The 13,088-nt window shown below is 57.2% G+C and overlaps 2 protein-coding genes across 3 annotated transcripts; both read right to left on the minus strand.

Annotated features, from left to right (window-relative positions):
* Window positions 1-3,120: 3,120 nt before the first annotated feature.
* LOC135992592 (protein PML-like) lies at window positions 3,121-7,110 on the minus strand. The gene is made up of 4 exons (XM_065641881.1): window positions 7,059-7,110; window positions 6,113-6,591; window positions 4,749-5,326; window positions 3,121-3,845 (listed from the first exon to the last, which is right to left on the minus strand). The coding sequence occupies exons 1-4, from the start codon at window positions 7,083-7,085 to the stop codon at window positions 3,121-3,123; spliced, it is 1,809 nt and encodes a 602-aa protein (XP_065497953.1). The 5' UTR covers window positions 7,086-7,110.
* An 864-nt stretch (window positions 7,111-7,974) lies between these two features.
* On the minus strand, window positions 7,975-13,029 carry STOML1 (stomatin like 1). 2 transcript variants are annotated; one of them, XM_065641781.1, is made up of 7 exons: window positions 12,393-13,029; window positions 12,091-12,197; window positions 11,819-11,968; window positions 11,163-11,366; window positions 10,526-10,754; window positions 9,682-9,891; window positions 7,975-8,938 (listed from the first exon to the last, which is right to left on the minus strand). In XM_065641781.1, exons 1-7 carry the CDS (start codon window positions 12,538-12,540, stop codon window positions 8,736-8,738), a joined length of 1,251 nt encoding a protein of 416 aa, XP_065497853.1. In that variant the 5' UTR covers window positions 12,541-13,029; the 3' UTR covers window positions 7,975-8,735. The 2 variants fall into 2 exon arrangements, with proteins under 2 accessions (XP_065497853.1, XP_065497852.1); XM_065641780.1 differs by having other exon boundaries at window positions 9,682-9,894.
* Window positions 13,030-13,088: the final 59 nt, after the last annotated feature.

Consider the following 13,088-nt stretch of genomic DNA (forward strand, 5'->3'; position numbering starts at 1 on the left):
TGCTCCAATTCTTCCTAAACTCTTTTCTGGTTGAGTAAAGAGTTCCCAGCATGGAGCTGACCCAAGGAGCTCCACAGGAGCTGGGCAGGACTGGTGTGGAAAGGAGTGGTGGTAAAATAATGAGAAGAATAATCCTTATCGAGAATGGTATTAGAGCTATTAGGTCTTAGAAACAGTTATTTGTAATAATTATTCGAATTATTAAACCTGGGGCAAAACGGTCCCCATGGTTTCTGGGCAGTCCAAGGGGTGATGGTTTTAAACTAAAGGAGGGGAGATTCGCATTAGAGATGAAAATGAAACTTTTTACGCTGAGGGCGGTGAAAGCCTGGCCCAGGTTGCCCAGAGAGGTGGTGGATGCCCCATCCCTGGAGACATCCCAGGCCAGGCTCTGAGCAACCTGATTTATGATTTTTTTTTTTTTTTCATGGTTGGACTCGATGATCTTAAGGGTCTTTTCCAGCCCAAATGATTCTATGATCTGGGTGAAGATGTCCCCGCTCATGGCAGGGGGGCGGTTGGACTAAGTGACCTTTGAAGGTCCCTTCAACCCAAACTATGTGATGATTCTATGACCTCTTGGTGCTTTCTTGCTTGTCTTCAAGCCAGCACCTACCTTGGGAGAGCCACGCATCTCCATGGGTCACCCTGTGCTCATTGTGCTTATCTCAGCAGCATCATGGGCTCAAGGGGCCGTCAAGCCGCAAAGCACCCACCACCCCAGCACCCACCACTCTGCACATCTGCCTTTCGGAGCAGGTATTGTGGGAACGGGGAGCAAAAGGCAATCATTTGTGATACGCAACAAATCAGGGTAATTATTTATTTATTCTGCATCTGTAAGCAAGTGCAGCAGCCAAAGAGCAAAGAGTTGCATCCCCATAGCAAGCAATTCCCTGGCTGGCTTTGAGCTTGGAAAGACCCCCCCAAAAAACACAGACCTGGAGAAGCACCAGCATCTTTCAGCCCTTTTCCTTATTCTTTACAGCTCCTGGGACCTCGATGCTGCTAAGTCACAGCAGAACCCCATCCATCCGTAGCCTCAAAGAGGAGGGGAGGTTTTGGATGGCTTGTTCTTGCTGGCTTTCATTTTGGCTGCTCACCACCTCGGCATCACCAAGACGGGATCTACCAAGGTCTCCAAGCTGCCAGGCAGCCCAGTTCCCCCAGAAGTGGAGGAGACCGAGAGAGGATTTATTTTGGCACTTGGGAAGGATTTCACAAGTCCCTTCCCAGGCTCTAAAGGAGGTTATGGGATGGTCCTGAAGGTCTGGAAGCAGCAAGTGGTCCAAGTCTTCATGGCTTAAACACTGAGCAATGCAAGGCCAAGCACTGAAAACCCTTTATCTGCACTCACCACCAACTCCTCATCGGTGCTGTCCTCCTCCAAGCTGTCCAAGCAGGAAAAATCACTATCTGCCCAGGTAGGAAAGACGTGTCACCTTTGGGATGTGGGGCTCTCCACCCCTGCAGTGAGTGCCAGGGCTGATGGCCTCCTGATTGGCGTCACCAACCGTGCTGAGAGGTGCCCTTCCTCGATTCCTACACCCCGTCAAGCCTACCCGTGGCTTCACCGCTCTGGACACCGCATACCTGAGCTGTGCAGCCCATCGTTGCCATCTGGCACGTCTTCCAGCAGGCTGTCCTCCCTGGCAAGGGTCATGGTGGACAATGAGCAGCTGGTCCCAGGCTGGTTCCACCCATCATCATTGTCTTCAACGTTTGCCCTCACCGATGGTGTCAGGACACTCGCATTTTGGACTTTCATCCTCTTCGCAGGGTTGGAGGTGGAGACCTAAGTGTGCAAAGAGGAGCCCAGTGAGAGTGGTCAGAGATGGAGGTGTCATTTGCCACCAAACAAGCCTGACCGCATGGGTCTGTCCCTGCCCAAAGCAAGCGCCCTGCTTGCCCAGATTGTCTCTGCTGCTCTGGGGTCACCTGGCACCGTGTCCTCATGAAGCCTCTGGCTCTCCTGAGCTGTGACAACTCAGAACACCTTGGGAAAATTTTCTGCTTTGCTTAAGGGCTGCAAAGGAGAAGACGGACCCTCTCCTTCCCAAGCTGGGGCAATAAATCATCTGTCTTCTTGCTCCCGCCCTGGACCCCTTCGTACCAGGTTCTGAAAGGCTTCCAAGCCCTTCTGTTTCCAGGCTGGGGTGCCTGGGGACATGCTCCGCAGAGGGGACAGCCTGAAGGTCCCCAGCCCTGGTGCTGTGACAGCTGTTTTGTCCCAGGCAAAGGCAGGCTGAGGTTAGACAAGTCCTGTGTGCACCACGGGACTGGAAACCAGAAAGGAGCTTCAACCTTATTGAAGGCCACTTCTAGCTTGAGTGGGGCTCTGCCCTTGTGGTGGGAGATGTGTTTGGGGGCCCCAAATCCACCTCTCCTCTCCCGAAAGAGAACTTGGTAAGCAGCAACTAAATGCCAGAGTTCAAGGAATATGTCAAGGGCTGGGGGTAGCCCCAAATTCCATCTTGGTAAACCCACAAGGCAAAAAACCCAGAGCAAAGCAAAGCAAAGTCTCACCTGGTAGGAGTTTTCCATGGCTGGAGCTGGGGGAGCTTCTGCAAGAAGAAAAACACAGTGAACTGAGAGGAAGACAAGCAACGCTGGGGACATCTGAGAGCAGCAAGAAAAGACTCTGCAGAAGGTGCAGGTGGCTCTGGAGGCACATCCTCAGAGGGTCACCTCTTGGAGATGCTACCAAGGCTGAAATCCAGCTGTGAGCTTGCAGGCTGGGCTGGAGAGGTGCCCACTCTGCCCGGCCCCCCGCCAGCTCGTTCCCCCGTCCTCAAGCTAAAGCCTTTCCTCCAGCTCTCCCGGATGGGTTTGCTGCCCTCCCACCCATCCCAGGCCCATAAACCAGGAGCTCACATGTGCTGGGAAGGAAAGAAAAAAGAAAATTAGAAGAATCATGCCATTCCTGAGCAAGTTATTGTCAGGCAGTGGCAAGGGCTTGTTAGTAGGGGTGAGGATACCTTCCCAAACCCAGTAAAAGACCGAGGCACCGTTCATCCCAGGAGGATTTATTGGCATGACAAGGTGGGATGGAGAACCTAGTCTCCGCAGGGACCTTTAAAGGGTTTTCCAAGCAGCTGCAATCCATGGCAAAAGTTCTGGTCACTTCTTCCTCCGCTTCTGAAGCCTGGTGCTGGGCTTCCCACCACACTTGCTCCTGCTGGGGTGCCTTGATTCGGGACATTCCTCCTCAGAGGCTGGGCTGGAGGACTCTGAGCACGCCAGGCTGGTGGCCGGAGGGGGTCTGCTGGGACCAGGGCCCGCGGCAGCCGCTGCGACCAGCGGTTCGTGCTTCTGCAGGGTGCTGGGAGGGACGAACTCCAGCAATGTACAGTCCACATCTGCAGTGGGGATGTCCACTGGGGTGACCGTGGGCTGCAGCAAGGGTCGCAGGGCAGAGGCGATGGTGGCCAGGGAGCGGGACACGGCCCGGATCTCCCAGGTCACAGACACCAGGTGCCTGTTTGCCCTTTGCTGAGCTTGCAGGAGGCGATTGCCCATCTTCAGGAACTCGTTCACCTGCTGGACATTGGACTTGGCCCAGCCACTGAAATCTTCCTGCAGGGAGGCCACAGAGTCCTGGAGGCTCCTGGGAGGAGGCACAGTGTCCCCATGGTCTTCCTCTGCTGCTTCATCCCTCTGCACCAGAAGGGCTGGAAGTGTGGGTTGGGTGCGGGACATGTCCCCTCCCTGGTCTGGACACTTGTGGTGACCTCCATCCAGCTGGCACCGCTCCCCGGGAGGCTCCAGGTCGAGGATGAGAGTGCTGTCATCTTTGGAAGAGGAGTCGTGCTGGGGGATGAAGGTCCCTGTCACGGGGAGGAGGGCTGAAGGGAGCAGAAGGTGAGAATCAGGACCCATGAGCTCAACCTGGGGAGCTCCGTGGTGGAAACTCATGGAGGGTCATGGTCATAGCCCAGGTCTGTACGGACCAGCAGCAGAGGGACGGAGCAGAATACTCTGCAAAGTCCTTTTCTCCTGTTGCTTTTTCCACCCCCTATTTGCTGGAAGGATGCTACTGCCTTCTGACCAAGCCTGGATCCTCCAGCACACCATCCCTGCACACACATCCCTTCACCATGCCCCAGCCACCAGCATGTCCACCACAAGAGTTGGGGGAAGACCTGGGCAAACCCAGCAGTGGTCGTGGACCGCTGTTGGGGAGTGCTCCCAGGGAACATTTTGCCTTCCCGGTTGGCTACACCATCCCGAGACAGTAATCCACAATCCAAAAGGGGAATTGCCCCAGATGATGTGGACAGACAAAGTGGCTGGAGATCCGAGAGGGACGCTAAGGCCTGGAGGATGGGTATGACCCCTGAGGGACCCACAGGTGTCACTAGCACATTTTTGAGAGAGGACATGGAGTTCATCCAACCCTTCCAAGCCCTGCGAGACCCCATTCCACACACCCCGTCTGGAGGTGCCACTCACCTCCCTTGTCCTTCAACCCAGGGCTCCATCCCAGGCACTTCACCACGTTCCCTCTCAGTACAACTGCATTCAGGGGGCTGCTGTACTCCAGAAGGACAAGACACAAGCGTTGCTTTGGAAGTGACGGATGCAAGAGCTGCATCGCATCCCTGGGGGTGGCTGCGGTGTTCCCACCGCATGAGCAAAAGCCGGAGGCGTCGAAACCCGTGGAGACTATGGCCTGACCAGGGATTGTAACCTTCAATTTTGCTTTTGGTCCCTGCCTCCCCAGCCCGCCTGGCCAGCTGCCTCCTCACCTGGGTGCCCCGTGACGCGCTCCACCAGCGCCTGCAGCCTGCCCCTGCACTCGCTCAGATCCCGCGGCTGCTCTCGCTCCCCGCTTGCCGGCGGCTGCAGCCGCTGCAGCTCCTGCAGCGAGTCCCTGACGAAGGGCTGCATGTCCATCACCTCCTGCTCCGTGGCGTAGAGGCTCATCTTCTCCACCAGCCGCTCGGCCGCCTCCATCCGCCGCAGCGTCCCCTCCACGCGCTGCAGCTCCCCGGCCAGCTCCCGCCGGCCCCGCTCCTGCCGCGCCTCCACCAGCCCCAGCAGCTCCTCTTCCTTGCGCCGCAGCAGCTGCACCAGCTGCTCCACACACTGCCGGATCAGCTCCCGCATCTCCCGCCACGTCTCCTCCAGCCGGGCGGCCTCGTCCCGCAGCACCGCCTGGGTGGCCTGGAAGCGGCTCCTCTTCTGCTTGAGCTCCTGGGCGATGGTGCTCAGCTCCTGCTGCCGGCGCTGGGTCTCTCTGTGGATGTCGCAGAACGGGGCGTGCTGGCTGTCCAGCAGCGCGCACAAGCAGCACAGGGGCTTGCGGCACGTCGTGCAGTAGATGCTGTGAGGTCAAGCACAAGCAGAGCAGTAATTTAGACCGTGCACTTTGCGGTTTTTGTGGCCTGGGTTGGGCTGGCACAGAGTTTAGTGTCGCAGGGAGCTGGGAGGGTTGAGGCTGAACCACAACAATTTGTCCAATCGCAAATTCATTCATTTGTCAAATTTAAGTCACCACCAAGTTTGGGCCAGGCGTTTGGTTTTCTCCTCTCCCAACTGCAAAAAAATACATTGGTGCACTATCTCCACGGGGTTTCTACTCCTCTGCTGGGCTGGCTGAAGTCACTGCAGTGACTGTGCAAGTGTTATGGTAGACATTCATCCTTGCGCTAGAGAAGAAATGAGCGCTCTGCCCTTCCAGGAGCACTTATCAGGGTTACGTATAAGAATATAAGACCAAAGAGTATCTTATCTCCATTGCCAAAGCCAAGACTATAAGAAGTGAGGAGGGAAGATTGTCATCCATCCCTCATATAAGTTCTGGTAGCCTTGGCAAGTGGTGGGCTACCTCAAGCCTCCTTCCTGCACCGAGGAGCACCCCACACACTCCCCTCCCTCGGTCTGCCTCGTCCCCACTCTCCCATCATCATCTCGAACCCAGGTTCATCCGAACTCTCCCTCCATGCCCTGTTGCTCACCAGTCACTACTTCCCACCCATCTTCTCCATGACATGGTGGCAATCAGGGCAGCAGAGGGACCAGGACACTTTGCTCAGTCCCATCATGGACTAGCTTAAAGAGATTTGTGACAAGAAACCACCCGGGTAGGGACAGACCTCCTTACACCTACCTTACAGTCTGGCTCTTGTGGGTCGGGTTGGAGCAGAAGAAGTTCCCCGTCCTCCTGGCGCCCTCGAGGAAGTCCTTAGCAGACCCTGCCCTGATGTCCACCACTTTCTTGACTTCATGGTTCTCCTTCCTCAGGTAGCGCTGGTGGGCTTCGAAGCACCCGGTGCAGAGGAACTCCTCGCACTCGGAGCACCAGAACTCGCTGGCTTCCTTGCAGTTGTTGCAGAACAAGTCAGCTCCATCGACGATCTTCTTGTAGATGCTGAGCCTGGCCTGCAGGTTGGTGAAGAGCAGGTTGTCCATGTCGGGGATGCCGCTGGCCTGCGGGATGGGCGTCTGGCACATGGGGCACTGCCCCATGGCCTTGTTCTTGCTCAGGCAATTGAGGCATAAGGTGTGGAGGCAGGTGAGGAGCTTGAGGTTGGGTGATGCCTGCTGGCAGCCCTCGCAAAGGATGAACTTGAAGTCATCTCCCGGGAGCTTGGGGAGGGAGAGAAAAGGGAAGAGGAATGAACGCTGGGCTGCGTCTTTGCACGGCGGTAAGGTTGGATGGACCCTGGGGAGTGCCTCCCCTCCCTCTGTCAAAGAAAAAAATCAGGATAGTCCCCCTGGCTATGGGGCTGGGGGGGCAGAGCAGAGGATGGGGCATGGAGGAGGCATCTAAAGACCCCTGGATGACACCCGGACAGGTTGGGGACCACTCCCCCCGCCCCCCGCCTCGCTCTGCCCGTCCCTCCTTCCCGCATCAGGGGGCTGGATTGGGGACCAGCCCCTCACCAAACTGGGGAGAGGCGGGGGGAACCCCCCGTACTCTTATCCCCACCAGCCCGCATCCCTCCGGGCCACGCCTTGGGGCCAAGGACCCGCCCCCCCCCGAGCCCCCCCGCCCCCCCGGAGCCCACCGCCTGCATCCCAGCGCATCCACCCCCGGCCCGGCCGCCGCTCACCGGGGTGTCGGGGCTGGAGGCGGCCATAGCGGGACGGGCTGCACTTTCGGTTTCTCCTGCGCTGAAAACATTATAAACTCCTCCTTCGTCCCGGAAAGCCCTTCCCAGTCGGCTCGGCCCTTCTCGGCCAGTCAGAACGGGAAAAAAACCCGCAGGGGACGCCAAGATTCCACCCCACTCCCAAAAAAAGGCGTTTTTCCCAAGGAGTTGCATCCCCCCGAGGTCTCGGCTTCTGCCACCATCCTGTCCCTCTGCACCCCGAGGCTGTGAGGGGGCTCAGGGACTGTACCCCCTCTCCTTGGAGAGGTTTGCCACATCCCTCTTTGCCCTGGGGGGGCTGTATCCTGGCTCCCCTTTGCCCCTTCCCGCAGAGCATTGGTGCCCCCCAGCCATCTGCACCGTGGGGACCACCACGAATCGGGGGACACCATAAATGGGGGACCATCACGAATTGGAGGCTTCCAGGAGCACTTGGGGTTCACCTAACCTGGCACCCCCCAAAGGGAGAGGGCATGATGGGACACTATTGTCACCTCCCCTCTGGGCCTGTGGAATCTCCAAAGCGTGGCCCAGGCTGGTGCCACAGGCCAGAAAGACCAGTTAGGCTTGTCCCACTGGTCCAGTAAAATGTCCTGGGGACTGGTAAAGCTGCTTGGAGCTCCAAGACATTTTAACCCCTGGGGTGCTGTTGGGGAGCTGAGCATCTCTGTAGGGGCCATGCCACCATGGCAGGACTTCACGTGTTCATCGCGACCATCAACACCACGTCCCACGCCCCAGCCAGCACGTGGCCTCTCTGTGTAGCACCCTGAGGACCATCGGGGAAACTGAGGCACCGAGGGCTGCAGTCCCGTCTGCCTGCAGAAGTCATCACCCCGTCACTGCCCAAGCACGAGGCTGCAGACCAGGTTTATTGTCCATCGAGAGTTGATAGAAAGGAAGCTTACAAAATAAATAAATATCTATATATGCCTATATACAGTCCACCCGCCCCTGCAGACGGACCTCACGGCACGCATGCAAAAAGCACTTTGAAGCACAAATTAGCACAATCATTTATGACAAACCACTGTGTCAGCTCAGGTACCTTCAGGCAGGTCATTCCCAAATCGTCACCTCTGCTCCTTCCCCATAAATCCCAGTATCCCATTAGCAGTGCCATACTGGACACCAACTCCAGCCCACTGGTGGCATCCCAGCCTGGTCCAGCCAGCCCTTGTGCCCCGTTTCGTCTGCCCACCCCACCCCATGACTCCTGCCCTTGGCCACAATGTCCCCAAGCTCTTCCCAGTCCCATCTGCCCAGCTCATGCCCCATCCAGTCTGAAATGATTGGCCATGCAGCCCATCATGGGAATAGCAGGACACCGTCTGTTACCTGGTGGCACACTGGCCAAGGGACCTGGAAGCAAACTGGCACATACTGGGGTGCCAACTGGTTGCCATCCTGTAACCTTGTAGGCAAAGGATGAGCGCTAGAGCCAAGGACGAGGTCAAGCAATGGAGCTCGGCCTCAGTTTCCCTGCTCAGGTCTTCACTCAGTTCCTGCAGCCTCCATGGGGAGAGCAGCAAGAGCTCCAACGGGGCAAAACCCCCACCACGCAGCTCCCCTATATGTCCCCAGCCTTTTACACACCTACAGGACACACGCACATGGACACGCACCCACACGCATGCTCTATCTACGTTGCTTCATCGCCTTGAGGAGCTCCTCCAGCTTCAGGGCAAGGTGCAGGTCGCCCTTCACCTGCAGCCTCCCGCTCATGTAGGCACTCAAGGGACGCAGGTCACCCACCAAGAGGTCCTGCAGGTCTTTCTCTGTCACCTCCAGAACAACGTCGGGGCTGTCCTCGGGTACGCCACGGCCAGCCCGCCCGCTGCCTGTAGGACACGATGGGTGGGAGAGGGAGAAACAACAGGCTTCAGAATCCAGCCTTTTCTGCTGATGCTTCCCCTCACTGGTTCAGGAGGTTTGAGTTGGGCCAGATGGCAGACAAGGGCCTGCCATGGGGATTTTGGAGTCCTCACTCCTTATGGAGACAAATTTCTCTTGTGTTGTTCCACCAATGTCCTGTTACAGTGGTCCACCTCCAAGCCCTGTCCTACTTTTGCCTACTTTCTTCTAGCTACTATGAAGAAAATTAACTCTATCCCAGCCAAAAGCAGCACACATGGCCACCAGCAAAACTATCAGCACCCATGTAGGAATGGATGTGGGTGCTGGGAGGACACCTTCCAGCATGGCAGTGGCCCAAAGTGCTGCCCATGTATGTCTCTCTGTCACTACCCCCTTGGGCTGGTGGCCAACAAACCCTGAGGTCTCTGAGCCATCCCCCCTGGCCAACAACGAGGAGACCTGGCTGACAATTTTTCTACCAATACTCTCTTTTTGAAGGAAAATTCATGGTTTTAATCCCAAACAAATCATAATTTGGACTTCCAGGAAGCATGGACTCAGAGCCACGGTTGCCAAACTGCAGCGCCCGGTTGATGGACCTTGGGGTGCCTTTCATGGAGCTACCGAAGTGGCTTGGTTTGGGACCCCTTCCCACCCAGCTTGGTGGGGTGCACAGCATGCAAAGAGGACACGGGTGCAAAATATAACAACCCCAAAGAGCGGTGACCTGAGGAGAGGTCTATGAAGTAGGTGCTCCGGGCGCCGCTGGGCAGGAGGATGTCCACCTGGTAGGATGCTCCCACCTGGCTGACCAGGGCCTCGGAGAGGACGGGCTCGACTGCCGAGAGCAGCTCATCTGTGATGGGCTTCCTCCGGGTGCTGCCGATGGGGAGGGCAGTGGTGGGAGGCTCCACCTCGTTCACCATCTCCACGCTGTCTGCTGGGAACAATGGGACAGAAGCATGTTGAAGGGACACCTTTGGGTGGTGAACTTTGCTGGCCTGCATGGACCCACTGGAAAAGGTCTCCAGAGGAGAGAAACCCACTTATCCAGCAAGTTTCCAGCTAAGCAAGAAGAGGACAACACAGTTTGGCCAGTTCCTACTGCCTGCTCCTCTCTCTGCCATGGGTTACTTTTCCCCTGCTACCAGGGGTTGGCAAATTATCCCTGAAAGAAACAGCAGGGAAAAAAGATTGTGCAGAGTTTCTGGAGAAAAAAAATCCATGTTGCCCTTATCTGTGACTCTCTCAGCAAGCTCAGCCTTGGGTTTGCCTGTTAGAAATGCTGAGATCTGAGTTGGGCTTGAGCCCAGGCTCCTGTAGATCTGCTTCTGCCCTCCCCAGTCCCATCTCCAACGTCTTCTGGAAAGGTTGTGTTGTGCCACGTGCTGTATGGAGCTGTGCTCAAAGTCACCCTCTCTCCTCCCCCCTACCAGCCTATTTATGCCATGCTCGTGGGAGCGTGATATCTCCCAGACTTTGGCTCCTCTGTCAAACAGCCAACGGACACAAAGGTCATTGGGCAGGAGGGACATCCCCCGGGAGAGAAGCGGTGGCCCTGGGTTGCTTACCTGCCTCCGGAGCACCGGTCCTGCTGCCTGCCAGAGCCAGGGTGTTGCTGAAGAAATGGGTGGCCAGCTGCTGAATGGTGCCATCCAGCCCCTCCAGCCCAGGCATGGGTGGCACGGTGGCCAGAGAGCCCAGTGGGTTCTCCTGGGGTGGCTGCAGCACAGCCTCCATGCTCAGCTCCACCCGGTCCACCTCCAAGCCCCAGGACTTGGTCATGTCATTGATCTCCAGCTGCAGAGATGAGCAGAAAGCGAGAAGTGTTGGCAGCCCAGGCACAGCTGGGTATAGCCTTGGAGACCACCCACCATAGCACCCCCAACCACGGGTATCCCATAGCTTATACTTCAGCTACCCACCAGCTTTAGATGTGGACTGTTGGACCAGACTCAATAGTAGAGATATGGAGATGACATTTAACCCTGCCGACAACATGTGGGCTTTTCTGTGTGGCCAAAGCCCTTAGAGATAAGCCACAGAGCTCCAGAGATCCACAGGCTGGAAGTATCTGCTCCCCACTAATCACCACATTTTCCCAACTCCCTTCCTTGGCCAGATCCATGGTCAGATGGACTTTCAGCAGCTCCATCTTTCCCTTACTGTTACTTCCACACCAAGAGCCCAAGGGTTTGGGGTCCTCACCAGCAGCTGCTCCCCAATCCTCAGCTTCTCCACCTGGATCTCACGGAGGCTCTTCTTCATCAAGGTCTTGGTCATAGCATTCTGCGCCGTCATCCGGGTGGCCGCGATGAGGTCCTTCACCATCATGACGGACAACACGGGGTCCCACACCCGGAACTGGACATCAGCACCCATGGAGAAGACCGCCCCATCCTTGGAGGTCAGCTGGGACAGAGGGAGTCAGGATCTCCACCCCTTTCCACCCCATGGCCTGACCCTTGTGTGTAGAGCCTGGGAGCAGGATCTTTCCCAGCTCTAGAGCTCTTCATTAAGAGGGTTCTTAGAAACAAAACCAACCCAAATATTTAAGTCTGGGCTAGCCTGAATGGCGAGGCCAGTTTCCAGCACGGGGATGTTATTGCAAGACGTCTGGGAAGGAGAGGGACTGATGTTTTGAGATGTCTCCAGCCAGGAACACCCATTAAGTGTGCAAAGTCAAGGGGAGCTTTGCAACCATAGGCAGGAGAGGAATCTGGCATCACGGCACCAGCCACAATCCCCCTTGCCTCCCCATGACGACGGAGAAACTGAAAGTTGGGTCCACACACGGCACCAGGGGTCAGACCACCCCAAAATCCACCTGCTCGGGGTATTTTAGAGATGTCTCTCCAGCTCACCTTGCAAGGGGGCACGTTGAAGGCCCTGGTCCTCAGGTCCACCCGCTGGCAGTGATCGATGAAGGGCAGCAGCAGGACCACGCCGGGGCCCTGCGGCGCCCGGATGCGGCCAAGGCGGAAGATGATCAGCCGCTCGTAGGTGGGCACGATCTGGAATGTCAAATTTTAGACCAGGGTAGAAGCAAAACCCTGGGTCCTGCAGTGCCAGGGACAGCCGGGAATGGTCCCCCCCGTGGTTGTCATCCCACTCCTCACCTGCTTTCCTCCCTTACCTTCAAGGCAAACCATCCTGAAATGGGGAAGGTGACAACCATCAGCAAAAAGACCAAGGAGGTGATGATCCCATGGCAGATCCAGGACAGGCAACCCTGGGAGGAGTCTGCAGGGGGGGTTGAAAGGGGGATATACCTGCTCCAAACCCCCTGCCCTGCCTGGGAACCCCCATCAAAGCTTCTCCCCCCATGCACCCCAGGGAAGCCAGTAGCATGGGGGGCAACCCAGCCAGCGTGCCGCCCTACAGCGAAAGTGGTGACAGGGAGGGGCACAGTGACTCCACCCTAAGGTTGGGACTCACCTGAGGTATTCCCGGCCGGCCCCAGGGGATCTGGTTTGGATCCGAAGGAGAAGAAGCCCTTCTGAGCGCCGGAGAGCCCGATGCTGGACTGCTGGAAGCGGTCAAAGTCTCCCAAGGGAAGGGCTTGGTATCCCGACCGGCTGAACATGGTGCTGGTCACCTCAGAGTCCTCTAAGCCCGGCTGCCCGCTGCCATCGCGGCCACCTCTGTGGCCAGTGTGACTTCTGCCTGTCCCTGACCCGATCCAATGTCCCTGCGATGAAGGAGACGCTGGAGAAGAGCTGGCAAGCCCTGCTGTTATCACGGAGGATGCTTGCTAGAAGAAATCAAATCCTTCAGGGGGGTTTCCTTGCTGGGGTCTCACCCGGGCTGGGGGTTTCACATCCTCCCAGTGATGCTCTGAGCAGGAGCCGAGCTGGGAGACAAAAACCACAGACCCGCAGCTGGCCCCCGCTTTGTATCCCCTTGGAGCTGGGGGATAACCCCAGGGTGTCCCTGTTGCTGTGGGGACCGGAGGCCGCGGCGAGAATGCTGTGGCGGGGAAGGAGGGAGATGCTGGAGCTTCCTGGTCTGCTCGTCATGTGGCTGCTGACGGCACAGGGACGAGGCGGCTCATGGCTGGGTGAGTTTTTTTCTGGAGAGGCCCTGCCCAGGAACTGCTCCGGCAGCCATGGGGAGGTCGGGATCCTCTCTCAC

The sequence above is a fragment of the Caloenas nicobarica genome, chromosome 10 (genome assembly GCF_036013445.1).
Source record: "Caloenas nicobarica isolate bCalNic1 chromosome 10, bCalNic1.hap1, whole genome shotgun sequence".
In the NCBI taxonomy this organism is placed as follows: Eukaryota; Metazoa; Chordata; class Aves; order Columbiformes; family Columbidae; genus Caloenas; species Caloenas nicobarica.

Excerpts from the sequence above, each read along its gene's own strand:
- LOC135992592 (XM_065641881.1), bottom strand. The coding sequence starts at position 7,085 with ATGGCCGCCTCCAGCCCCGACACCCCG. Across the intron at positions 6,592-7,058 it reads CCTCCAGCCCCGACACCCCG|CTCCCGGGAGATGACTTCAA; the intron begins GTGAGCGGCGGC and ends TCCCTCCCCAAG. Across the intron at positions 3,846-4,748 it reads GCGCGTCACGGGGCACCCAG|CCCTCCTCCCCGTGACAGGG; the intron begins GTGAGGAGGCAG and ends TGCTCCCTTCAG.
- STOML1 (XM_065641780.1), bottom strand. The coding sequence starts at position 12,540 with ATGTTCAGCCGGTCGGGATACCAAGCCCTTCCCTTGGGAGACTTTGAC. Across the intron at positions 12,198-12,392 it reads GCCGGCCGGGAATACCTCAG|ACTCCTCCCAGGGTTGCCTG; the intron begins GTGAGTCCCAAC and ends CCCCCCCTGCAG. Across the intron at positions 10,755-11,162 it reads GGATTGGGGAGCAGCTGCTG|CTGGAGATCAATGACATGAC; the intron begins GTGAGGACCCCA and ends TCATCTCTGCAG.